At 45.4% G+C, this 27,246-nt stretch overlaps 1 protein-coding gene across 1 annotated transcript in view; it reads left to right on the forward strand.

Annotated features, from left to right (window-relative positions):
* The window catches only part of CUL1 (cullin 1), a 105,126-nt gene that overhangs the window by 67,531 nt on the left and 10,349 nt on the right, over positions 1-27,246 (forward strand). The window contains exons 5-13 of the mRNA XM_047097018.1: positions 696-746; positions 957-1,047; positions 2,245-2,408; positions 7,984-8,146; positions 9,017-9,147; positions 23,627-23,734; positions 23,820-23,926; positions 26,583-26,631; positions 27,002-27,133. Coding sequence (XP_046952974.1) covers positions 696-746; positions 957-1,047; positions 2,245-2,408; positions 7,984-8,146; positions 9,017-9,147; positions 23,627-23,734; positions 23,820-23,926; positions 26,583-26,631; positions 27,002-27,133 — 996 coding nt within the window. The remainder of the gene's footprint in view (positions 1-695; positions 747-956; positions 1,048-2,244; positions 2,409-7,983; positions 8,147-9,016; positions 9,148-23,626; positions 23,735-23,819; positions 23,927-26,582; positions 26,632-27,001; positions 27,134-27,246) is intronic.

The following is a 27,246-nucleotide window of genomic DNA, read 5'->3' on the forward strand; positions in this document are numbered from 1 at the left end:
ATTGTTAAAAATTTGAATTTTACTCTGAATACTACCTCTCTCAATAAACAGCTGAAAATCATTTATGAATTATAACTGTTCCCCTTGGGGGAGCATTTTTATAGTGATTTTCTGGCATAACTTCTGTGGAAAGTTTTAGAAATGCATCAGAGACTCCAACACACATGAGTGCAAGTAAAATGGGAAATCTGAGCAATTCCTATATAATGAACCACGTCTATTTAAAGTGTGCAGTTTGGTGCGTTTCCAGCCGTGTGCATCCGTGCAACACAAATCACCACAAGTAAGATACACAACATGCTGAATTTTTATCATCTGTTACTTAATTTATCAAGTATTAGGAAACTATGATAACTGGAATTATCTTCATTTAGATGAAAAATTAAATTTGGGCCAGGGAACAGTGTTAGAAGTTGACTCCACTGACACCCTGTAAGCTGATATGTTTGGTCTCCTAAAATCCAGGTTTTCTTTGTGTCTGAATTATTAAAATGGGAGCTGATAAGCGGCTGTATTTCGAAACCTCTTGAAGTTGCTAACTCGAGCATCTCTGATGTCGTCATGATAGATTTTTACCCAGTTATAATCTAGAAATACTGATAGATGAGATTCAGGCTGAGTCCTAGGACTTCAGTCTTAGAAAAACGTGGTGAAAGTGTAGACCTCTTACACTTCTCCTTTTTCTTTTCATCCAGCTTGCGTTGGTGACTTGGAGAGATTGTCTGTTCAGGCCATTGAATAAACAGGTACGCACTTGTGTGAGAGTGTGCGTGTCGTCCTGTTAAAACCCCCTTACAGATTTCATTTCGTAGGCGTTGTCTCCTCACAGCTTTAGAATGCCCTAAGAGTATCTGGCACCTTGCATTGTGTAATGTTCTCAGAGTCCAAGAGATGTGTAGTAATGTACGTGCTGTAGTCTGTAATCTACAGGTCTTTTCCCTTTATCCTTCCTAAAGGTAACAAATGCTGTTTTAAAACTGATTGAAAAGGAAAGAAACGGTGAAACCATCAACACAAGACTGATAAGTGGAGTTGTACAGTCTTACGGTAAACCATTTCCCTTTCACCTACTCAGAGTTTTCGTGTCAAATGGCAATCCTAACCGTGTTCTGACAGATTCGTTGACAGATATTTGAGCTGTTGTGAAAATATTGTTTGCATGTACAAGGGCCCTCAAAAAACTCTCTTTGAGTGAGTGTGATTCTGTTTGATTTTACCCCTCACAAAAATTGTTTGATCTTTGTTTCTCATGGGACTTTTGAGGAACTCGACATTTGAATTATTTTCTGCTCTCATACTGCTGAATGACTGGATATATAATATGATGGAGTGTCATTAATGGAGTGGGAAGAGGACCAGAGACCTGGGTCAGCCTGAAAAGTTGAGATTGAGCAACTGATGAGCTAATGCAATGTTCGGAAAACTTGAGTGGCCTCATGTTTCTCTGAAAGTTTACATTTAGTCCTTGTGGGGAGGCAGGTGAAATCAGTGAAGGTGATTAAGAGATAAACCTCTAGTTATAAAAGAAATGTCATGGGGGTTGTAAGGTACAGCATAGGGAATGTAGGCGATAATACAGTAACTTTTTAAGGTGACAGGTGGTGGCCATACTTCACTGTGGGGATCATTTTGTCATATTCACAAATATCAAATCCCTGTGATGACCTCCTGGAACTGATAGGCTACTGTACGTCAGCTACACTTCAATTAGAAATAAATGTCGTGTTGGGACACTTGGGTGGCTCTGTCGGTTAAGCATCTAACTTCGGTTCACGTCTTGATCTCGCGGTCTGTGGGTTCGAGCCCCGCGTCGGGCTCTGTGCTGACAGCTCAGAGCTTGGAGCCTGCTTTGGATTCTGTGTCTCCCTCGCTCTCTGCCCCCCCTCACTCGCTCGCATACGTTCTCTCTCTCCTCCTCTCTCTCTCTCTCTCTCTCAAAAATAAACGTTTAGAAAAAAGAAATGTCATTTTAATAAGTTTTTTAAGTGAACTTCACGATAACTTTGAAGCATGCTTGGCCACGGGTCAGAATTACTTCCTTTTATGTCTTGAATTTTATTTCTTTTTTCTTTCATTGAAGCCGTGTACTTCAGTGCACACCGGTGAATAGCAGGCTTACCTTATGTCCTGCCGTTTTCCATATACCTTTTAAACGTAACTTAAGCTGAATGTTACTCATGGGTATGTGGGGTAAAATGTAACAAAAACTAGGGTAATTGAAATACAGTTCCTATCTGTTTCTAGTGGAGTTGGGGCTGAATGAAGACGACGCCTTTGCCAAGGGCCCTACGCTGACAGTGTATAAAGAGTCCTTTGAATCTCAGTTTTTGGCCGACACGGAGAGATTTTATACCAGGGAGAGCACTGAATTCTTGCAGCAGAACCCAGTGACTGAATATATGAAAAAGGTACGCTTACGTACGGCGCATACGGTAGGCTTCAGCTAACACGGTTCTCGCCGCTCCAGTGGGTTATTCTCTTTGACGTGCACAGCTCTTTCCACAGATCATGTCTTGGGCAGTGTTCCCCTGCAGTGTCCGTAGCCCGTACAGATGCTTCTCCCCGCGCACCAAGGAGCTTTCATAATAACTTCATCTGACCGTCGCGGCTCCGTGTTCTCTCCAGGGCTCTGAGGATCTAACTGTCAGAGCTGTGTGGCTTCTGTGTTTTGAACTTGCTCTCCTAGCATGGGTAGCTGTAAGCTAATGGAAGCCACAGGCTTCAGTCAACGCGAAGATAAGTTTCGAAGTACCAGCTGTTGCTAGGTTTGCGAACTTTGCTGTTTTCCCTTCTGAACTGTTCCCTAACAGTCTCCGGTACAGCCTTCAAGTTTACAGTAGAGGAGATTGTGCTGAAACCACAGGATCTAAGATTGGTCACAAACTGTACCGTAAGTCTTTTTCAGTACTGAGTGATGTTCCAGCGAAGTTCTGGTGTGTGTTTTTTTTTTTTTTGGTTCTCTTTCTTGGGAATACAGGTGTCCCGGACTTTTCTCCGTGAGGAGTGACCTAGGTTAGGAATCAGCACACCTGTTCTGTGAAGGGGCAGAGGGCAAATATTTGCGCCCCACGTGGTCTGGCAGCTGTTCAGCTCTGCCTTTGAGGGGAGAGCAGCCATGGCAACATGTAAACAGATGCGTGCGGCTGTGTTCCAGTAAAATGTGACTTAGAGGCAGGAATTGGCCCGTAGGCTATAGTTTGCTGACCCCTGACCGAGACGTCCGAGGACATCTCCAGGGAGCCTGGGCCGACCGTGCCTCATCTCTGCTTTGCCCTTTATTCTCTGTTGGCCGGGAGAGGAGGGGACCACACAGCCACTCAGGGCAGGTGCTGCAATCGAGGTAGCCGGTCAGCCCTCCAGGGCAGCAGTGTGAGCAGTGTGCCTCTCTAGGCACACAGCCCCACCCAGTGTGTGTGACTGGCTGCCTTTTCCCCTAGGACGTCATGGTTGTCAGTGGGCTTGAGAAGTGTGCAGTTGAAAGATTGCAGATTTCTGACATCTCAAAACCTAACAAAAAGGGAAGTCTTCGGAAATACTATCCTTGGAACAGTATTAGCTCTTTGTGTCTGTCTGTGGGTTGTTAGCTTTTTGGTGTGCCGACCCGGGACCTAACCAGCTCATCCTGAGTGTCGGTCGCCTGACAAATGAACTTTCGGAGCAGAATCTGTTTTCAGTGTTAGCATCGCCTGTTATTGCGGGTTTTTCGTTTGGCAGTGTCGTTTTCATGATCACATCTCTTCTCGACTCTCCTGCATCTGGTGATTCTTTTAAAAGTGGGGTCTTTTCTCAGGGTGCACATCGACAAGAGCGACGCTGGGTTCCCGTCACCTCCATTATCCACTCCCGGGAAGGTGGTGGTGACACGACGGGTCTGCTCTTCAGGCCAGAGACTTGAGCGCCCCCACAGTGGGGAAGTCTCCTTTTTAGATCAGGCCTGGAACCAGAGGCAGCTTGAAGAGCAGAGGTTTCCGGTGTGAGCCCTGCCTTCGGGGCTGCAGCATGCTTCCTGCGCCCCGGTGCTCTTAGAGGGGGTTCCTTCGTACAGGGGTTACAGGTTGGGCCCGGATCCGGTTGGATCTTACCAAACATGACTTCCCTCACATTCTGGAAGTCCATAACGTAGAGGATCTATGAGCATAAAATTGGAATTTAGCTGTATGAACAATTCTCCTACCTAGAGCCTTGGGCTGCAAATGTCATTGTAAATCCCTATTCAGTCATTTCCTGGGGAGTTGACCTAACCTTTCTGGTCCTCAGTCCGTCCCTCCTTCCCTCCCTCCCCTCCCCTCCCTCCCTCCCCTCCCTCCCCTCCCTCCCTCTCTCCCTTCTGCGCATCCATTTATTTTTGAGAGCAAGAGAATCCAGAGCATATATTCAAGCTCTGACAGTGTAGAGCCTGATGTGGGGCTTCATCTCATGAACCGTGAGATCGTGACCTGAACCAAAATTAAGAGTGGACCCTTAACTGAGCCACCCAGGGGCCCCTGGTCCTCAGTTTCTTCATCTGTAAAATGAGGGTAATAAGTTTTAGTTTGTTTTTAAGGCTTTATCTTACTATTATTATTATTATTTTAAAATTTACTCAGTTTTGAGAGACAGTGAGTGGGGGAGGGGCAGAGAGAGGGAGGCACAATCTGAGGCAGACTCCAGGCTCCGAGCTGTCAGCACAGAGCCGGACATGGGCTCATACTCATGGACTGTGAGATCATAACCTGAGCTGAAGTCAGACACTTAACCTACTGAGCCGCCCAGGTGCCCCAGGTCCTCAGTTTCTTCATCTGTAAAATGGGGGTAATGATTTTTTGTTCGTTTTTAAGATTTTATTTTTAACTAATCTCTACAGCCAACATGGAGCTTGAACTCACAACCCCAAGATCAAGAGTCACATGCTCCACCAACTGAGCCACCCAGGTGTCACGTAATGATTTTTATTTTGTAATACATATATATTTGGTGCTTGGCAGATAGTAAGCATGATAGAAGCATTCATCATTCAGAACCTCCAGTAGATGCCTGAGAATATGCAAAACCAGAGGATAAAAAGTGGCACGTTTTATTCAGTAACTTCAGGGGAAATTATGTTTATATTAAAACAGTCTGTCAGGAAATAATATACAAAACTCCTGAACAATATTGAGATAAAGCATGAACCTTTAAAAAATACTCTGCTTTTAGCCGCTAGTTTGGGCTAGGTGTGCAAATTCCCTGAGGGGTCTACGTTCCCTTTTCTGTGATTTGAGGGATATTTTAGTGGAAACGTTTGAGAATCTTCAGTAGGGATGGCTTTGATGAATTAACGACCCAAAGCCACATTAGGGTTTTTAACACATCCTGCTGTCTCATGTGATTGAGACTCGTGTGAGCTACAAAAGATTTGTTGACTGTTCTAGGTTACTGATGTCAGATGTTCAGTATTTCATTGATTTCCTTTTTTGGCAGGGAGTGGGCCTGCTTTTCCTTTTGTTTTTCCTGCGGAACCCATCCTAGTAGAATTAACAGGGACAGTCTTTAATTGCTTCGGTTTTTGTTTGTTTGTTTTTGTTTTTGTTTTTTAATTTTTTTTTCAACGTTTATTTTTGGGACAGAGAGAGACAGAGCATGAACGGGGGAGGGGCAGAGAGAGAGGGAGACACAGAATCGGAAACAGGCTCCAGGTTCTGAGCCATCAGCCCAGAGCCTGACGCGGGGCTCGAACTCACGAGATCGAGACCTGGCTGAAGTCGGACGCTTAACCGACTGCGCCACCCAGGTGCCCCTTAATTGCTTCGTTTTATTTAGTCATTTTGAACTTGGTCCTGGGGGCACCTGGGTGGCTCAGTCAGTTAAGCGTCCGACTCTTGATAGCAGCCCAAGTCATGATCTCACGGTCCTGGGATCGAGCCCTGAGTTGGGCTCAGAACAGACTGCGGAGCCTGCTTGGGATTCCCTCCCTCCCTCCCTCCCTCTGTCTCTCTGTCTCTCTCTCTCTGCCTTGCCCCCACTTGTGCTCTTGTGCTTTCAAAATAAATAAATTTTTTAAAAAATTGAATTTGATCCTGGTGTTCTGGACAGTGATGGTCAAGAGCTTACTTGACCTAGAATCCACAAACGTGATGACACGACACTGGATACTTTGGTTTCTTTATATTTAAAACAAGCTGTTACTGAGGCCCCTCTGTCCTTTAATGTTTTTTAGTCACTCAGGGGCCAGTTTACTCTCTCCTTCCTTCTCGGCCCCTGTGGGAGGGTCCTGTGGCGGAACGCTGCCCCTACCACACAGTGCCTGAGTTGGAAAGCCACTGTGACCCCCCCCAGAGAATGAGTCAGCAGTCCCACCAAGGCTGTACCTTTCATCTGGGCAGGGGTAAAAGTTTGTTTTAGGAGAAAGCAGAGTTTGAAACAGAGGAGTTTCTGCTGCCCAAGGTGATTTATGTTCTTCTAGGAAACAGGTATAACTTCAGACAGAAAAAGAAGTGCTTTTTGGTTTGCATGTCCTGTATTTTACTATATCGCTTGCATTCTTGAGGCTTAGTGAGTATCAGATCTTAAGCAGTACGCGCTTAACGTAGAACTTCTCAGTTAAAGCACAAACGATCCCGTATGGTTTAAAATAACTTCATAATCAGAGAATATATACACATTAATTGTAGGCTTTTTGGAAAATACAAGGAACATAAACCTGCAAGCTTGGAACGCTAAGTATGTATATAAAACCAGATAGGAATAATTCTGTAGGTTTTTTGGTAACTTGTGTGTGTCCCCCCCCCCAACTAATTTGTTACATTAACATATTTTATTGTTACTTATTTTACTGGATAATAGTATTCCATCAGCCAAATATGCTATGCTTTCATTACTTCCTACCAGAAACTTGAGGTTTTTTATATGTCTTCTTTTATAAATTATTCCTTTTCCTTTCATGTTTTTTTTATTTGGATGAACTTAACTAATTTTTCAGGGATCATTCTGTGTCGAGGACCTTGACATTTTGATAAATACTCCAGATAATTTCCAGGTTTATTTTGTTGTTCACATTTGACCATTTGGAATGTGTAATAAGGTTCTGACTTCTGTTGTTTAAATAACCGTTTCATTGTTAGTAATTCTTGACAGCATAAGTCCCGCCTGCATTTTTTGTTTCTTGGCTCTTGAGTGTTTATTCTTCCAGTTGAATTTTTATAGATTTCTCCCAAATTATACCAAATCTAAAATCATTTTGGAAAGTAGGGCACTTTTACAATACTAAGTATAGTATTTCTCTTTCTCACCTGATTAATTTGAGATTATCTTTGAAATTTCGTCGTTGCTTTGATAATTTAGTGATTCCTCGGTGATGCTTTATACCACACCTATTTCTGTTGATACACTATAAAATATACGGACTTCTATTTATTTTGCTGCTCTGTTAAATTACATCTTTGTTTTCCTCTCTTCCTTGAAGGGAATGGTAAGAAATTGAAATGCATAAATAATCCAGTAGTTTCAGAGGTATATACTCAATGGTTGGCAAGAGAAGGCCATGATATTTTTCCTTAAAATTTGTTTAAAAGTCTGATTACTAATAACTCTTTCCATGTGGTCATTTCAGGGAATAGATTCATGTGACTCTTGACTTCAGGTGGCTTTCAGTCAAAAATAGGGGTTCTGAACATGGTGTCCACAGATAAGAGAGGGTCCATAGGTGTCTCAGAGTGTAGAATAGGGATACTGCCCCCAGAAGGTGAAAAGCCACTTACCTGAAGGACGAAAGTTGACGTGAACACATCTGAACTAACAAAGATAATCTTGTGAAGTCATTTGAAAAGGAGCTAGAGGTGGAAATCTGTTGCAGAGAAAATGGAGCACATCAGTGACCACTTAAACATGGTTGGCATTCACCTAACGTCACAGGACCCCTTCCCTTTTCTCTTAATGTATTAGAGCTTGTGAATTTAATTTGCCATTATTCGTGTAGCAGTTCTTTAGAAGTGAATCCAGACGGTTCACTCGAATTAATTCCTGCAGGCAGAGGCCCGTCTGCTCGAAGAACAACGAAGAGTCCAGGTCTACCTTCACGAAAGCACACAAGATGAACTAGCAAGGAAGTGCGAGCAAGTGCTCATTGAAAAACACCTGGAGATTTTCCACACAGAATTCCAGAATTTGTTGGATGCTGACAAAAATGAAGGTGAGCCACTCAGACTCCCTCCAGACCTGGGTTTCTCACGATCTACAGTTTTGAGGTTGGTTGAAACTCTAGAGTCAGAGCTGACAGCATCACCAACAGCCGGTTTTGAAGAGATTAGTGCGCGGTGAGCCTGGTTGTGCACTGATTTCAGAGCTCTGTGGAGTGTTGTGGGGAGGACTTTGGGAGAAGAACATCTTTTCAGTCAGCGTTCTTTGGAGGGTTACTCGTCCCGTATACTCTGGCATTGACTGACGCTACCCCTGACTTGTCCTTGACTGTTTTTCTTCTGAAAATTCTTCAAGATGAGAAGGCTAGTATTTTGTGAAAGCATTTCTCTTACCCTTCAGGTTTTACTGGGAGATACAAGGAGCTCAATGAAAGATTGATGTTTGGGTTCAGAAGTTTTCTCTTTGGCCTTCATAAATTAACCATATGCCATTCGAAGAATTCGGGGGCCCTTTTGTGACTCGTTTGTATAGTTGGGATAGATACTCAAATACTCTTTAAATTTATTCCTCTTTTAAAGTCAGTACATGAGTGCCTGTTATGTATCTAGCATAAGTAATATCTCGGTCTTGAGAATTTGAGGAAGTATCTGATGCAGCTTCTGATAAAAAGACTTTTTTTCTATTGTTAGATGTTTCTCATAGTAAAGGGAAAAATAAACTTTCATGAGAGGACGGTTTCGTTGTTACTTTCAGCTAACTACATGTATACAATTCAGTTACTGTTAAAACGATGTTGATGATTTCGATCAAAAAACACCATTTTATCTCAAGGCATCTGTGATCACAGTATACGTACATACTTGGCGGAATGGATATGCAAAGTTTGTTTCAGTGCATAAGACGTGGCACCTTCTTCTTTCAGATTTGGGGCGCATGTATAATCTCGTATCTAGAATCCAGGATGGCCTAGGAGAATTGAAAAAACTTCTAGAGACACACATCCATAATCAGGGTCTCGCAGCCATTGAAAAGTGTGGAGAAGCTGCTCTAAATGTAAGTACTGTTCCTGAGAGTAGTCGGGCTTCACCGGTTCTGCACACGAGCTGCAGGTGTGTGTCGTATGCTTGCGTTGACCAGTCCAGGTGGTCAGGTTTTCCCCAGAACTCTCGTGAGGAACCTTGGTTTGGTGTTTTAATGTAGAAGGTTGATAGGCCTCTTTGCTTAGGAAGTTCCTCCACAAACTCTTCTCGGGCACTTTTTAGGCATTGAGGATGTCATTTCTTGATTTTTTTCTCCCCTTTCATGTCTTCTCACGCTTCCATTCCTTGCACTAGAAGAGCAAAGATCTTCCATAGAAGGAACAGGCCCAAGCCTCCTAGACATGTGGCTCTGGCAGCCACAGACCACAGGCTGCACCTGTTGGTGACTTGATCTGAGGGCGACCCTCCAGCGGAAGGTAACAGGGCTGTTTGCCCTGGATAGGCCCTGTAATGTGTAGCATTTCTCATGATCCTCGCCACCACCACCCCAAGGAGGCTCATGGAATATTCCTGCTAGCTGAGCTATGATTCAGGTGATAATTTTACATAGGGAATACCTCGTATTTCTAAAAGATGGGTAAGTTGTCGTAGGGTTTTGGCCCTGTCGTGAACTTCAATTTTGATAGTGTTTTGGAGAACTAATGAAGAAGAAAAGCTTCTAGAACATGGTTCTTATATATCTAAATCAGAAAACTCTCTGATTTTATCGTTTGATGTTATTTTTGACAGTACTGTCTTTATACATTTTTTAAAGTCTTCATTTCCCTGTTAACTTTGCAAGGTTCCTTTTAAAGTTTCTTTATTTATTTTGAGCGAGAGCATGCATGCGCGTGTGAGCAAGGGAGGGGTGGAGAGAGACAATCCCAGGCAGCCTCCATACTGTCAGCGCAGAGGCAGATGCAGGGCTCGATCCCATGAACCGTGAGATCACGACCTAAGCCGAAACCAAGAGTCCGATGCTTAACCAACTGAGCCACCCAGGTGCCCCTGCAAGTTTCCTTGTAATTGTGGGGTTGCTGCCTCCCTTTTGGCACATCCATGAATTATTAAAGGGATAGATGTAAACCCCTTCCTTTAGGTTGATAAAATAATTAATTTTACACTTCCGAGACGGAAGGGAACTGGCTTGATGGTGGGTGTTGTGAAGGAGATCTCCAGGTGTCAGTAGAAGCCTTAGTGTGATGTCCCAGTGTCGGGACATATTGTCACCTGGCACGACGGAGTCACATCCCTGACGGTCCTCCTGGGTTCACATCCCAACCCCACTTGTGGGACCTTGCTGCTGACATGGTTTTTCCTGTCTGTCAGTTGGGTTTTTGGTTTTTGGTTTTTGTTTTTTTTAATGGAATGGTGATGATGGCTGCCTCAGGGTTTTTGCAAACACATGATCCTTGTGAGGTGCTTATTATATCTGGGAACATAAGTGCTAAGTGCTCCGCAGTGATGACAGTTTTATTTAAGTTCAAAAACTCATTTAAAAATCATCCTTCCATCTTTATGACCTTATTTCCAAACTAAATGTTCCCTTTTAAAGGGCCTGAGACACATACACGCACATACATGTGGCTCAGGAGCGGCCAGCTTGATGAAGGTCGCTTTTCAGCCACAGTGTCTGGTGTTTCCGCCGTGGTTAATTCAAAACTCAATTGAGCCGTATGAGCAGCGGAGCCAAGTAAATGACTTCCTTTCCTTGAAATGAGTTAAGTGGTGGGGAGTCTGTTATTTGGTCAGACGCAGGTTGGGAGAGCGGCTGTGTGAAGCAGAGTTGGCTTTTTTTTTTTTTTTTAATTTATTTTTTAATCTTTATTTTTGAGAGAGAGAGACAGAGCATGAGCAGGGGAGGGGCAGAGAGAGAGGGAGACACAGAATCCCAAGCAGGCTCCAGGCCCTGAGCTGTCAGCACAGAGCCCGACGTGGGGCTCGAACCCATGAACCGTGAGATCGTGACCTGAGCCAAAGTCGGAGGCTCAACTGACTGAGCCACCCAGGCACCCCTAGAATTGGCTTTTTGACATGAACCATTGTGAATCACGTCTGTGCTGTGAGAGGCCCGCAGCGGTCCGTGGTGCAGATGAACGCAGTTAGATAATTTTCACGGGAATGATGGGGCGTTACTTCTGATATCCACCTTTTCCAAACCAAAGTAAGGTCCTAACTGGGGAAATAATTGCACTATAATTCTAAGTACTGCTGTTCTTTTTGATACGATCCCCTGCCAGTTGACTTGGTCAGTGAATCTTAAATCTGGCATTTACTTTTTCATGGCCAGTTAAAGCAAAAGTGTAGTTTCTAAGTAAAATTGTTTCTTTATGTGTGGAACCTTCATCTGTCAGCAATAAACAGCACAAATAAACCATCCTTACCAGCAGTTATATTTTACTGGAAATTAAACTGTTATAAAAAATGTTTTTAAGTTTATTTGTTTTGGGAGAAAGAGCATGCTTGCCCTCACACAGGCCTGGGAGGAGCAGAGACAGAGATAATCACAAGCAGTCTCTGCACTGACAGTGTGGGGCTCAAACCCAACAAACCCTGAGATCATGACCTGAGCCAGAATCAAGAGTCAGACGCTTAACCGACTTGAGCCGCCCAGGCGCCCCAGAAATTAAACTTTTAAATAATCCTTTTATTACTTGAACATAAGCCAGTGATTCGCATGAACTTAAAAAACAAACAAGGTTTTCTTTTGTGGAGAATAATCTATATAGCTTGATAAATTTAGGGCATCTGCTTTAACTTTCAGAAGTCAGACATTTCTTTTTTTAAATACATCATTGATCATAAAATAATGTGAATAATTATAATTATTTCCATAAGAACTATTTTTATATTGAACTCGTGAAACTAGTTTTCCAAGTTATTCTTGTGAAGAAAATTGTTTCTTGAGGATAGCAGATACATTCTCTGTTTTCTGCAGGAGTTTTTCCTCAATTTCCATTTTATTCTTTTATTTCTTGAGTTTCAGTTGAACTCATGAGGTTGCAGTGCCATCTAAGTGGTGCCTGAGTTTCCTGCAGAAACTTCCCCAGCCTGCCACCCTTAGTCAGCAATGAGGGAAAGCCCGCAAAGCTTGAAGAAGCGCACACAACAGCATGTGTACCCAGCGCTTAGCCTGGCACATAGGAAGTGCTCAAGTACTCTTGTAAGAAAGAATAAATACCGCTGCTTAAAACACAAATAATTTTAGGGGTGCCCAGGTGGCTCAGTCGGTTGAGCGTCCAACTCTTGGTTTTCTGTCTCTCTTGCTCTCGCTCTCTTCCTCCTCCGCCCCTCCCCCACCCGTGCTTTTTCTCTCTAAAGTTAAATCAAAAAAAAAAAAAAAATAACTTCAGGTAGGTATTTTTATCATGAATGTGGTAAATGTAAAAGATACTAGAACCCAAACCATGATGGTTTTCCAAAGCCCATTGATGCTGGAGAAAAAGCAGAGGAAAGAGATTGTTTGCGTTAGTTTAAAGGGGAAAAAAAAAAGCTAGTATACATAATTCTAAGTGGGATGTAGTTACTTCTTTACAGTTTTTAATGTTTGAAAATTGTTGCTTACTGGAGTTGAATCGTAATGTATGAAAATCATTTACAGTGAGCGTATTAAATGTCATACGAGGCACTGCTTAAATGATTTTTTTTAATGTTTATTTTTGAGAGAGCACGAGCGGGGGAGGGGCAGAGAGAGAGGGAGACACAGAATCCGAAGGAGGCTCTAGGCTCTGGGCTGTCAGCACAGAGTCTGACGCAGGGCTTGAACTCAAACCGCGAGATCGTGCCTTGAGCCAAGTCAGATGCTTAAGCGACTGAGCCACTCAGGCTCCCCTTAGATGATTTTTTAAGGACTAAAAAGTCCCGTGCTTCCATTTTTACCAAACAAAACAGGTGAAGTTTTCACAGAGAAATGATTTACTTTGGACTTCTGGTGGATTTCTGTTTTAGCTGGTCTTGAAAAAGTATGGATTAGAAAATTAGATTTACTACCAATTAGTTTGGCCTAGACTGTAATTATCACAGGTTCCAAATTTGTAGTGTGATTTAAAATAACATTTCATGTATTAGAACCTTCAAAACCTACCTACCTGTCACAAGGTGAATCTCCCTCTCTTTACCTAAGTAAGAACTGGCAGTCCTCGTGTCCTCGTGAAGTGTCACTGAAAGAGAGCCCTTAACACACGCGCTATTTTTAGATGTGCCGCTGCTCGTACCTGCCCCGACACCCAGATCAGTGAGCACTTGGGAAGACGGTGTGGATCAGGGCTCAGGGAGCCCTGGGAGCACAGGGAGCTTCATTCAGACTGAAGGGCACCGGAGCAGATCAGTGCAGGCCCATCTTACCACCAGTGTGCAAAGTTCCGCTCTATTGGGAAGAGCTCTCTAGCCTTTAGAGGTCCTCATGATTGAGCACATTGATGCTTAACTGATACGCTAACTGATTTGTGTGTAACTGATGCAAGGTAAGCTAGCATATTGCATTGGGACACCCAGCAGGACTTCGGGAACCTTGGACACAAAAAATGTTCAAGGATGGGATTTAAAGCTGGTTTAGAGCTCAGCGAGGAACTGGATAAATCATTTTTAAATAGACGGGTTTGTTTTATAGGCGAGTTTCCCATGCATGGCTTCCGGACTGAAAACATGGGGGCGGCTTGGTAAGTTAGCCTATTGATGTGGCCCTCACACTCTTCTCGAGGTCAGGATTTGAAAGATCGTATGTGCTTATTACATAGATGGGCCACAGCACTACATTTGTGTTCAGACGTTGGCAGTGTAGTAACTAGAAAAATAATCTGTATTAACATCTAGAGGGAGGATGGCCCGTCCACTTAGGTCTTAAGGGGGAGCATCCTGAAAGCAGAGCCCACACATCGGCCCCGTGTTGGTTCTCGGGTTGTCTAGCTGTCAGAGCAGCTGGCTGTGTGACACTGGGCACCCGTGCAGCTTAAAGGGCCAGCAGACACCACAGATCAAATTGAAACCACCGTTTCCATCCCTTGAGCGAGCATTTATGGCATTCCTGTGATGGGATTGATGGCAGGGATCCCACGTTGAAATGCTTCACCTCTGCCATCTCATCCAGCCCCCCTGACTCCGTCTGCCTAGGGCCTAGACTGCTCGTTCATTTTTACGCTCACATTTTCCTTCCTCCGTGTAGGGCGTGCCACTTTGCCCGTGACAACATCTGTAACCTAAAATGGTGTGATTTTCCGCCGAGCCCAGACCTGGCCTCAGCGTCCTCTCACATCTGTAGGGCCGCCTGCCCACCAGCCCTGCCTCCGCCCCGCCCTCTGTGATGAGTCCACAGGGCGTGGACACGGCCCCTTCCCCGCCTGCGAGGGCTCTCTGTCCGGGCCCGGTGCCGCCGTGTTCACCTGGGCCCCGTCCCCTCGTGCTCCACACGGTCGTCCGGCTCTCCTTTCCCGTTCGTCCCCCATGATGCTTCGCTTCAGTCCTCAGAAGTCCTCTGCACACTGACCGTGTTACTCCACGATCATCTTGTTTTTAACAAAGCAAAATAAAACCTCTCCTCTCTGATAATATATTAAATCTACAGTATTCTCTTAAGTCAGAACCCTCTTCATACTTACCCCATCGTCTTCCCCGCCAAATCACTGCCCTCTCCGCTGGTGACACATCCTCCTTGCTTTCTGCTCACTCTGTCCTGTTTTCGAGCCCAGCGCAAACCCTCTTTGCTTAAAACGATTCTCTGCTAGCTCCTCTAGCCCGAAGCACTGCCCCCCCGTCCTTTACTTTTATGACATTTCTAAAAATCTCTCCTGTGCCACTCTGTATTTGTATGTCACTTCTGTGTTTCCTGTCACTCCACCGTTGATTGTAACTCCCTGAGGATACAGCTGGCACCTCATTATAGTTGATACTCTAGTTTTAGTGCTGGTGTCTTGTGTGACAGATATTTCTTGATGATGGTGACGATGATAATGATGGAGGAAGAGCCATTTGCTACGGGGCCAAAACGTCCTTTCCGTTTTTGTTTTTTCGGTTTTTTTTTAAATTTTTTGATGTTTGTTTTTTAGAGAGAGCACGTTCGAGAGAGAGCAGGCGAGCTCTAGTGGGGGAGGGGCAGAGAGAGGGGGGGACAGAGGATCCGAAGCGGGCTCTGTGCTGACAGCCCGATGTGGGGCTGGAACTCAGGAACCGGGAGACCATGACCTGAGCCGAAGCCAGATGCCCAGCCAGCTGAGCCCCCCGGGCGCCCCGGCTCTCCCCTTTTATCCTGTGTTACTCTGCGTCTTCGTCGTCTCCCCATCAGCACCTGGATGCTCACCGTTTGTCATTGTGCCTTGCTCTACCTGCCTCGCTCTTCTCTCTGCTCAGACACATTCCGTTTTTTTGTTCCCACGCGTTAAACACCCGTTTATCTTCCAAAACCCAGCTCAAATGACATGCCATCCACCAGCCTTTCCCAATCATCCCTTTGAAATGGTAGCACGTTGGACTGTTCATATTCACACTGCTTTATGTGTTAGATCTCTGTGTAAACGTCTTCTGTAAGAATGGCTTTATCTGTCTTCATTTCGGCACAACTTAGCACGGTGCCTTGTACAGTATGGGCTCTCCGCATACAGTACTTACGTTTACTAGTACTCCTCGTCGTTCCCAGCAGGATTCAAGGCTGCTTACACAATACGGAAAAGACAAAGGGATGTAAGAGAGGGAAGCAAAATAAGGATAGGAAACACAAACGAAGCTAAGTGTTAAGACAGCGGAGTCTGGTATTTTTGCTAGAGATGGGTCACAAACGTGCCTCCAGTTCTTTGCGGTCAGTCCGAGTGCTTACTGGTAAAGGCAATGGGTAATGTGAGGGACAGTCAGCTCCTAGATTCGTGGTGACCATAAAGAATAAGCCTGTAACTCAGAAGAGCGAGTTTGTTGCCATTCGGAACTAAGAATACTTTCCCCCGTGGCCCATCCTAAAGAAAACACCAGTCACGTGGGCAGTCATCAACATTACACTTAAAAGTAAATGTGACACCAGTTCATTGGACAGCTTTGCGATTTCCCTTGACACTAGCTTATAACAAAATACCAAAACAGAGTTTAGGAAAAGAGTCTGTGCAGACATGTAAGTACCTGCTAATGAATGCTTAACGATACAGTTGGTTCCATGTTGAATTTTTAATCAGCGCACGATCTCCCAGTAATCTGGGTGCTATTGTACATCCCTACAAAGAGGGCTTCGTACGTAAACATAAACCAGGTTAGAAGAGAATATTTCGTTACTGTCTGTCTTCAGGGCAGAAACGGCAACAGATAAGCGCAAAGCTGTCTTTGAAACCATATCTTGATTTAGTAACCTCAGTCTAACTGGGATTGAAGTGTAATCCAGCAAGAGTAGGCTTGTAGATACTTTGATGTCCAGCGGGGCCGTTGGTCTAACAGTGGGGGTGTCGGGCTGCAGAGATGGACTGGGGAGCACAGCCACGAAAGTGTACTTGCAGCCTGGAGAGAGAGTGTGTGCTTACAGTGGGGGGAGACGTTTTCAGGAGCTGCCCGGGGCTCTGGCTCCAAGAACAATCAGGGTTAAAAAAGGGAGCACTTGAAATGGACAAGTGTACAGGCAGAAATACAGTCAGGAAACTCTGACGGCATATTTTTCTGTGTAAGACTAAGGAGTGACGAATCTCGGACCTTATCAGAATTGCTGTGTTTGGGTTGAGAAGCTGAGTTAGAAATAATTATGGGAACCCAACTGTTCGTATCAACTTGCACCAGAAGCAGCAGGGTAGCCCAGCACAGGGTGCTTCTGGCAGATGTGGGTTTCATTCATACATCCAAGACTCCCTTTCTCTTCTGGACCCAAATGTTTAAATAACTTGGTTCTGACTCAGCCATTCTGTGGGTGCCGGTAATAGAAGAAAATTACCCACACGGTGATAAAATTGGCCAGGGAATCTTAGATTTGGAGTCTGACCTGCTTCACCTGGTCAGAGGGGATGGGGTGCACACCCCTGAAATCTTACGTAGGAGGAGGGCAGGGTAAGAAGATTCTGGGCTTGCACGGCTACAGGCTGTCCCTCAAAGCTGAGCGATGGAGTATTGGGACTGACTTTACTATTCTTTCTTATGTTAATTAGGTTTGAAAGTCGTCCATAATAAAACATTTTTTAAAAAGCAAACGGAAAAAAATGTACCAGTTTTGATGTAGTAGATGTGGGAAAGGAGGAAGAGCGGGGGCGGGGGGGATCAAGGAGGTGTTTTAGGACAGAACAAAGCAGTTTTATATAGTAATTCACACTGACAAATTTAATTACAAAAAACTGATAATGGAAATCGGTTCAGAAAGCCTAGAGTTGAATTTGTGGGTCTGTTTTCTGTCTTGACGTGAGATGAAAAGAATTACCATTTTCTTTAAAAGGAAAAATACACGAGTGTTCATTTTTGGTTTGGGATAACCAGGCTCTGAGAAGACTCACTCTTGGATTTTTATATCCAGGCTGTACCTTTCCTTCTTTGAGCTGTAGGCAAGTCTGTCATCTTTTCACAGGCAGACCAGTTACGGAAGCCTCTCGCTACCCAAATCTTGAGTTTACATCCCATATCAAACTACATTTTGGTTTAATCTTTGCTGTGTATTTTTAAGTCCTGATGGCCCTTGCTTGGCCTTCAGACCAGTTCAAGACCACCCATGAACTTCTCTTACCAACCTGCCCCTTGTGGAGATGAGCAAGACCACCTGGTCCCCCACTTAACCTCCTAGGTGTACCACATCTGTTTCTGAACGAATGTAATTACACTCTGCAACGGCATTCTTTCTCTGAGAGGAGTGATTGCTTTTCCTGGCAAGTCCCACTTAGCTCCGCTTTCAGAATTTTCTATCACTATCGCTCTGTGCCTGAATGTAGTCAACTTAGGGCTTCAGTGCCGACCAGGGAGTACCGAAGGGGTGCGGACAGGGCCTCCAGCCTTGGCTCAGATCAAGGGGAGTAACCAGGGAGGAACAGAGGCCAGGGTCAGTGATGAAAAGCCCACCCAGTTACATAACTGGAATCAGAGCCATGATTACAAGATAAATATATGTGATTGAAGCAAAAAGTAGCAGGTGGACAGAAGTTACAGTGATGAGAACATGGAGCACTAGTTAAAATTGGTAGGTCTTTTGGTCTTGGTATTTTCAACTCTAAACTACACTCAGAACAACTGGTGATTTCTGCTTATCAGAAGAGATTAGATGATGGAAGAGAAAAAAACCAATAAAAAAGTACGAGACTGTCACATCGCTAGGTGGCGTGTGAGGCGCCTCTGTTGTCTCCAGTGTTTTGGGTTTTGCCTATTATTTAATACAAAAATTAGTCTTACTCTCTGAGCGCACAGAGACCCGTAGAGGAGGGAAAACCTCAGATATAGGGGGAAGGGGGAACGCCAGTCTAGGGTTAAAACTGCCCACAGGTAATGGTCACGGTGGTAATCTGTGTGCCCACGGACTCTTACCTGCTTTTCTCTGTAGTGGCTGGTTTGTGATTGTTCCTTTCCTGAAACTTTGGCTTCTCTGTGTTGGGTGTGGAGATGATGTTCTCCGAGGACCAAATGCTAATGCTCGGGGGTGTGGGGGGGGTGGGCGTAGAATTACTCTGCATGGTGTGTTTTCATTAACCAAGACTTGGTTTCTTCACCTTCTTCAAGAATAATCGTCTGCAGGTGAGGTTGTGACACAGTGTCTGGCAGGGCCCCACACATCCTGTGGGTGCTGGGTGGTGACGGCCATCCTCAGAAGGCTCTCGTAAAGCTGCCTTAGTCCGGGCTGGACGGGAGATGTGGGGGTCAGGTGTCCTTCAGAGGTAGCTCTAGGTGAGAGCACGTCTCTGGGGATGGGTCACATCCGATGCTGGCCTGGAGAGCACCACCTTACGTACCTGAAGTGGTGAGGGTGAGCCTCTCGAGCCTGTCACCCCCCAGCGTACCTCTTTGGGCGGCGTTAGAACGTTAGGGTCACAGGTGATCCTGAGAACTCCTACCATATACCAGCTCTCCGTGAGACGATGCCCTCAGACCTCAGCTGCTGTGTGTGCGGTGCTGCTTTAAGGAAGATGGGAGAAGGGAAAGTGGAAGCGAGGCTCCATATGTTTCTTTTGGTGAAATTGGTCTTTAGGATTATTTTTTTAGTGGCCGTGTATGGGATAAAAGGTAGTATTTCAGTCACGATCATCCTGGTTTCTGATCCAGCCGTTTAAGAAGAGTTGGTGAGTGCCACTACCCTGTATGCTTCTAAGCAAGGTGGACACGGTCCCGGCAGGCTTCTTCGAGCTTACGCCCGGCAGGAGAGGCCGCCAGTAGCAGGGACTCGCGAGTGTGGTTGGCCTTCCAGCGGGGGTTCGGGTGTCGCGTGTAACAGGAGGCCTGCTCTGTCCTGCCAGTTCCGAGAGCTTCCCCGAGGAAGTATCTGAGGCCAGTGGAGGAGCTGAAGCTAACTAATAAGCAGGGGGTCCTAGACAGAGCGAAGCCCCTCAGTGAGCATAAACATGGCCCATTCTGAGAACCCAGAAGTCTGGTACGACTTGAGAAGAAGGGAAGGTGGCACAGGGAAAGTAAAAGGGCAGGCACCGGCTGGCCAGGCCAGGAGACCTTGAAAGCCATGTTAGTGACACTGCCTTAGTCCTAGGGGCAAGAGGAAAGCAGGTCATGGTTGTAACAAACGCGAAATCGATACAATCAGATTTTTATTTTCTAAACGATCTGTATCGTATAAAAGAGAGCTTAAAAGGAAGAAGAGTGTGAGTGTATGGCTAGGCCTGTTTGGGTGGTCAAACGGAAGATGGCATGGGTTGGTGAGGCTGGGGGTGGGGAGAAGAAGGCCTTAGGAACTTAGACTCTGTGAGGTACCGGTGTTTGTGCCCGATCATTGTTGATGCTGGATGATGGGTTCATGGAGTGTATTTTACTATTCTTTGTGATTTTGCAGAGATTTGAATTTGTCTACAATAAAACATTGAAAGAAAGGAAATGGAAAGAGATCCGGAAGAGAGGCAGGTTCAGGGCGGAGACCGGGTCAGCTCTGACGTGTAGAGTTTGGGAACCCCACAAAACAGCCAAGGGCAAGTTGTGTGAGCTGAGTGGGGAAGTCTGGTCTGGGCTAGAAATAAATGTGACCGTCACTGGCATAATAAAGACAAGTGAGATCATGTAGGAGTTGGGTGACATCCCTCAGGGACGAGCCCTGAGAGGTGTCGTGTTTCTTACGCGGAAAGCCCTCATGTACTGTCCAGTAAACAGGTGGTCATAAATCAAAGCAGTTACTACTCCGTTAATTTTTTTAAACACCAAAAGTTTGCAGGTTTCATGAAAAACATGCATTTGTTCTAGCTGCTCTGTCCTCTCTCCTCGCCTCTGTTGTGATGCGGTAGCCTCGGAAGCACCTCCTGTTTGCTCTGTATGACCCTGTGCGTTTCTGTCTTTGTCCATTCTTGCCAAGTTCCCAAGCGGCTTCTCTCAGGACTTCAGATTCCCAAGGCTGATGATTCATACTTTACCCTCTGTGGGTTCCTGTCAGACCCTCACTTCTCACCAGTGAGACTGCTGGCTGGGTCTCCTCCTGTAGTAGAAAGAAGCTTGGAATCGGAGTCCGAAGCCTTCTGTGTCCTAGGGGAGGATAGGTCTCGTTGGTCTTTCCATGGGGGAATTCCTTGCTGGCAGTCAGTGGGACATTGATGTTTTTCCAAATTCTGAATCTGAGAAAAATCGTTAAAGAACTCAGGAAAAGAGAGAACAGCATCATTCTCCTCCAGGCGTGATGGTCCACACAGATACGTTCCTGGTTCGGAAGAGCCCACTAATGGCAGGGGCAGGGGGTGCTTACGGAGTCGGAGGTTAAGGCAGACGTCTCTGGGAACCTTGGTGAATGCACATGCCAGAGAAGCAACGGTCTGAAGGATCTTCTTTGTGGGTGATGCCGGGTTACAAATGGGTGTGCGCTCCCCTCTTACAAATAAAATACGTGTTAGTATGTTTATATAACATACTTCACGTAAATCCTTTTGAGTGGTGTTCCAAGAAACAGCACACGTTGGAGGCACAGTAAGTGCTTACGTTGGCAGTTTTGACATATGATTCTCTGTAATGCTGTTGACCTTAACCTTGAATGTTACCTCATTCAAATACTACCCAGCGACACTTACTGGCATTCTCCAGTGCTTGAATACTCACTGTAGGCTCAGGTTCTTTGTAAATACTTTTAACAGAAGAAATGCAAAGGAAAAACACGTGCATGTTGTGAGGTCGTTTGACATGAAATCAGAAAGCAGTCTCAAACCCAAATGAGCAAAACGCAATATCCATTTCAGTGGCAAACCCAAGATTAAGTCAGGCAGACAGTATTTTTGTTGTTAAAAGAAGAAATGAGTTTATACGAAATAAGATGTATGCCAATTGGAAGATGCCTTCGGAGGCAGTTGTGGATTAAACCCTGAGGGCAAAATGGGAGACATTTTTCCACATCTGGAATAGTTACCACGAAACAAGATTATCTGATGGGGCAGTCAATGCTGTGTTGTAACATTTTAAGGTAGATAATTTTTACATCTTACATATATTTTAGATTTAGATTTAGATTTTACATATATTTTAGGTAATTTTCATTTGGCAGTTATTTTGTGTTCCCTTTTAACATTTTCTCTTACTAAATGTCTTATCAGGTAGAGGCCACTTTACATGTTGTTGACGTTATAGTCTTGTCAGTGTATTCATAGTAAGAATAAACTTTGCATTTTTATTATATATTATTTTTTAACAGAGGACCTGTGAAACTCTTAGTCCAACCCTATCACAGGAAAACGATTTGATCTCAGTGCTTTCTCATTATTTTTTTAAAAAACATTATAAGATGGGGGCGCCTGGATAGCTCATTCGGTTGAGCATCTGACTTCGGCCTAGGTCATGATCTTGCAGTTCGTGGGTCTGAGCCCCACGTCGGGCTCGCTGCTGTCAGCCTGTCAGTACAGAGCCCACTTGGGATCCTCTGTCCCCTTCTCTCTGCCCCACTGCCATTTGCGCTGTGCCCCAAATAAATAAATATATATATATTTTTAAAGTATTACAAGATACAGGGGCGCCTGGGTGGCGCAGTCGGTTAAGCGTCCGACTTCAGCCAGGTCACGATCTCCCGGTCCGGGAGTTCGAGCCCCGCGTCGGGCTCTGGGCTGATGGCTCAGAGCCTGGAGCCTGTTTCCGATTCTGTGTCTCCCTCTCTCTCTGCCCCTCTCCCGTTCATGCTCTGTCTCTCTCTGTCCCAAAAATAAATAAACGTTGAAAAAAAAAAAAATTTTAAAGTATTACAAGATACAGAATAATTAAATTTGGAGAATTCTGGTTTCTCATCCCTGAATCCTGAGAATTCCTATCTGTCAGAAATTTGCAGTCACCTGCCACCATTTAAGCACCCCACCCTCGGGCCTCCTGTTTGTGAAGGGCCAGCCTCCGGTGCCCTCCTGGCACAAGCCGTCTGTCCATGGTGCTGCCTGTCCGCACCACCCCTCCTCCGACTGGTCCCGGTCCTCCAGGCCTTGTCCCTTCTCAGGGCCGTGGAGATGCCGGCTCGGGAGTCAGGCTGCCTGGGGTCCGGCCTGACTGCCATCCCTAAAGCCCTTGGCCAGATGCCTGACTGACTTAGTTTTTTCACCTGTCGAGTGGGAATGCAGGCAACACTGACCTCATAGTGCAGTTGTGACTGTCCCCTTGTGGGACTTGGCACCACGACTTGCAGTGAGTCCCCAGCATCAGCCGTTCTGTGGTTATCACTGAGGCTGGTCTCCATTGTGTCCCTGTCCCCACCCTCCCCTCCGTCTTCCCCACCCTCCTGTCTTCCTTGTGTGTCATTCCCAGGGCCTTTCCTGTGGCTCATCTTTCCATTGCATTCCTGTTACTTGTTTCTTTGTCCAGAGCTCCCACGTGCCCACCCTGCCGAGTCCAACCCCCACCCCCCACCCCACAACGTGCCCTGCCTATCTCCTGGGCCCTGGCCTGTCCCATCCAGTCCTGCGATGTGGTGGCGTGTGTGAGTCAGACCTTCTTCTCCGCCTCGTCTGACTCTCACACCCTTGCCCGCAATTCCTCCGACCTTAACCCTATGCTGTTCTCACATCTGCCCAGCCAAGTGCAGGATAACCGGCTGATTAAAGAGCTTACTGGCTGATCGGTTCGCCCAGCAAAGTCCAGAATTTGAATTTTTAACAGCAGCAAAAATGGGCTAAGCAGACTATCACTTTGAGAAATTTTGCTTTCTGTGATCCTTTGGAATTTTCAAATAATTTGAGAAATCACTTTTATACAAAGCTTGAAATCAGTATTTAATTTCAAGTATAGGAATGTATTTTATTTTGTATCTGTAAACAAAATGCCTTATGTGTTTTGATGATGGAACCAGAACTATTACTTAGTCTTATTTGTTGGCATCTTTGAAGCAGTTTCTAAACCTTACAGAATATTTTATAGTAGCCCATTAATATACCATTTAATCCCCAGTAACCAGCTTTTGATTCTGTTTTCCCCCACTGGAGGACCCCAAGATGTATGTACAGACAGTGTTGGATGTTCACAAAAAATACAATGCCCTGGTGATGTCGGCGTTCAACAACGATGCTGGTTTCGTGGCTGCACTTGACAAGGTGGGTGTGTCAGAAGGAATCTCTCCTGCGATGCAGGTGGCGGGGGTGGTGCGTGGCCCCTGACCGTGTTTTGTGTGCTCCACAGGCCTGTGGTCGCTTCATCAACAACAACGCAGTTACCAAAATGGCCCAGTCGTCCAGTAAATCCCCCGAGTTGCTGGCTCGATACTGCGACTCCTTGTTGAAGAAAAGGTATTAAGTGACATTGTGTTTTATTCTTAGTAAATCTATTTAAACTCTCAGCTTATATATGAGGAATTAAACTTTATATTACGTTTTACTTCTGTTGTAATTTTTGTACCTTTGAGAAAATACTTCAAACCTAATACATCTTCCTTGTCTCTTTGAAAGATACTTCAAGTCCTATACTCTAGGCCCAGTTCATTTTTTTTTAATGTCACCGTTGGGTTGGCTTTGAGAACTGCAAGCAGTGTGGCCCCTTTAGCTGAATCCAGTTCCGTGAGCTGGCTGAGCGGTGGTTACAAGGGCAGAAAGGACGCGGGAAGTCAGCGTCTCTCTTGTGCTCCCCGGTTCTCTGGGCCCAGCTCGCTTGTGTTTCCGGGCGAGGCTGCTTTGGGAACTCCCACTGGCCGTTCCTGACACGAGACTCAGCGCTACTGTGGCACTTGCGTTGTCGTGTGCGCTTCTAACGTTGATCTTCGCTTAATGAGTTTGTTTTATTGCCATTCTCTGTTTTCTCTCTGTTTTTTAAGTTTATGTATGTACGTAATCTCTACACCTCACATGGGGCTCCAACTCATGACCCTGAGCTCAAGGGTGGTGGGCTCTTGGACTGAGCCAGCCAGGGGCCCCTCGTGCTCTTTGTATTTCAGCCGCCAGGTTTCTCACCTGCTCTTCTTCCTGTTCAGGGTGTGTGTGTGTGTGTGTGTGTGTGTGTGCGTGCGCGCGCGTGTGTGCAGGTGTAGTGAGAGCTAGAAGCACGACCGGCGTGGGTCTCTCTGTGCCTTGTGCTTCCAGCATTCCGGGTTTTGCGCGTCTGTTTGGGTGTTCTTAGCTTCTCGTTTCTCGTTCACTTGGACGGCTCCTCTCGGTTCGGAAGTGCTCAAGGTTTGTCTCACTTTTCCAGAGATCTCTCGGCAAATGCTGCTGCAGGCGTTGTCCGCGCTTCCACACGGTCCTGGTTTTGATGTTAACGTACTAGCTCTCACGAGATTGCGTAGCCCCCTTGCGAAAAGACGGAGAACGCCTGCCCGTACCGAGAAAAACACTGCGAACAAGTCTCTCCTAGAGTAGAGTCAGGGAAATCTTAAGTCAAATGTTAGCAAGCTAAATTTATCAGGGAACTAAGAATAATTCTCCAGAACACAGTAGCTTTCTAGCGATGGCTCAGTGGTGGCACATTTAACGTAACTTACTGTGTTAACAACTGTGTGGTCTTCCTGACAGACATGGGGAAACCTTTGATGAGGTCACTAGCTAGCTCTTGAACTTTGCCAGAAAGCCGTTTCCCCAAGGCCAGTGAGAATGGAGTATTCGGGGGGTTTCCTCTGTTTCTTGCAGTGCTGGTCAGTGTAGTATTTAGCAGTTGTAGTCAGATCCATGCAGGTATTCTTTCCAGGAATAAACATGGACTTCACATTGGAATGCCTCTTCTGACGTGCTGTTAACTTTTTTTTTCTTTAGGCTATTACATAAAAATCTTCAGTGTTTTTTAATTACATGTTTTAGTAGGCCCTCATTTCATTTGGTGGCACTTGTCCCTTTTATGCATTGCCTTTTCCTAAGGGGCCCTCATCAAGTCTCTTGCTATGTTGTTGTAATTGAGGCTGGGGCAGCAGACAGACGGCAGGCTGCTGGGAGCACCACGTCCGTGAGCACACGCTCCTCCCGAGTGAAGGGGGCTCAGAAGGGAGGCTCTCCCGCAGGGGGCAGTGGCCCCAGCCTGGCCCTGTGAAGAGGGGGGCTGGGTTTTCTGAGCCATGTGTTCTTAGGTAGAGGCACCTCTCCAGAGCTTGGTTGGTGGCTGGATCATTCGATGTAAATTTATGGGGAATCTGTCTATGAGGGACTCGTAGACCCTGAAAAATTGCATTTACCCTGAAGTAACCTTTCAGTTAATACTTGTTCATAGAATAGAATGAATCAATCGGTTGTTAAAGACACCTCTCTGTTGTGTAGACATAACCCCAGAGGAAGGTGGTGCTTTAGTGCTTGAGATCCTTTCATTATCTTTAATGTTTAGGCCACTGAAAAACTAAATGCCTTTTTCATTTTTTTCAAAGTTAGAGCATATTGTAGAAGGCCGTCGGCTTTTATTTATTTGTATTTATAGGTTTTTTTTTTTTTTAATTTTTTTTTTTTCAACATTTTATTTATTTTTTTGGGGACAGAGAGAGACAGAGCATGAACGGGGGAGGGGCAGAGAGAGAGGGAGACACAGAATCGGAAACAGGCTCCAGGCTCTGAGCCATCAGCCCAGAGCCCGACGCGGGGCTCGAACTCACGGACCGCGAGATCGTGACCTGGCTGAAGTCGGACGCTTAACCGACTGCGCCACCCAGGCGCCCCTATTTATTTGTATTTAAATAGATCATCTGAAAGGAAAACTTGAATGTCTGGGGGAGCTTTTTATAAGTGTCTTCCGTTGCTTTTCATCTTGGATGTCGATTATTTTGTAAGCGGGTTCTTCCGCGATAGTTTCAGCGTAAGATCGCCACACAGCTGTAGGTAAGACAACTTTGCCTCTGTCTTCACGCGTTCATCTGGACAGAACTGAGTGTTCAAGTGTTCACAGCCACATTCTGTTGTGTTAGCCGAGTGGTGCTTGCTCATTAACAACTGTTGGCTGATCTGTTTGAAAACAGTATGCCTTCTTTTTACATTTCAGTTCCAAGAACCCAGAAGAAGCAGAGCTAGAAGACACGCTCAACCAAGTGGTAAGGCGCTTGCTAACGCACCGTTCCCGGTAGCCATTTCTCTGCAGCTTTTAAGGTTATTGGTACAGGGTGTCTGGAATGTGAAAAGTCATTGGGTCATGTATTTTGCTTTGAATCTGTGGTTTTACTCCCTAAACTGAGTCATGAATCTTAGCATTTGTACTTTCCTCGTTAGTGCCGAGTCTAGACCAAGTTAATGTGGTTTCAGTGGTTGACAAAAATATTTCAAGACTACGGGTGGTATTTGTAGCCGTCGTAAACGTTGGCACACAGGCCAGACAAAACAAAGCACGCGTGTCAGCTGCCGGCGTGTGTTCGGTGACCGTGGCTTTTCAGTGCACTAAGTGTGCTCTCTCGGTGACTTCACTAGATGGTGGTCTTCAAGTATATAGAGGATAAAGACGTGTTCCAGAAATTCTATGCAAAGATGCTGGCCAAAAGACTAGTACATCAGAACAGTGCCAGTGATGATGCCGAAGCAAGCATGATCTCTAAACTAAAGGTAAATTTCATCATTTCCGGGGGAAAAAAAAAAAAGTTTTTAAATCGCTGTGAAAGATTTTCATTGTCCCAGGGTTGTCGTCGGTGGTCTGTAGCTAATGGAGTTCAAACGGC

Source organism: Lynx rufus, unplaced genomic scaffold (genome assembly GCF_022079265.1).
Source record: "Lynx rufus isolate CCGP_SWC_20201006 ecotype Redwood Valley unplaced genomic scaffold, mLynRuf1.p SCAF_4, whole genome shotgun sequence".
Lineage (NCBI taxonomy): Eukaryota > Metazoa > Chordata > Mammalia > Carnivora > Felidae > Lynx > Lynx rufus.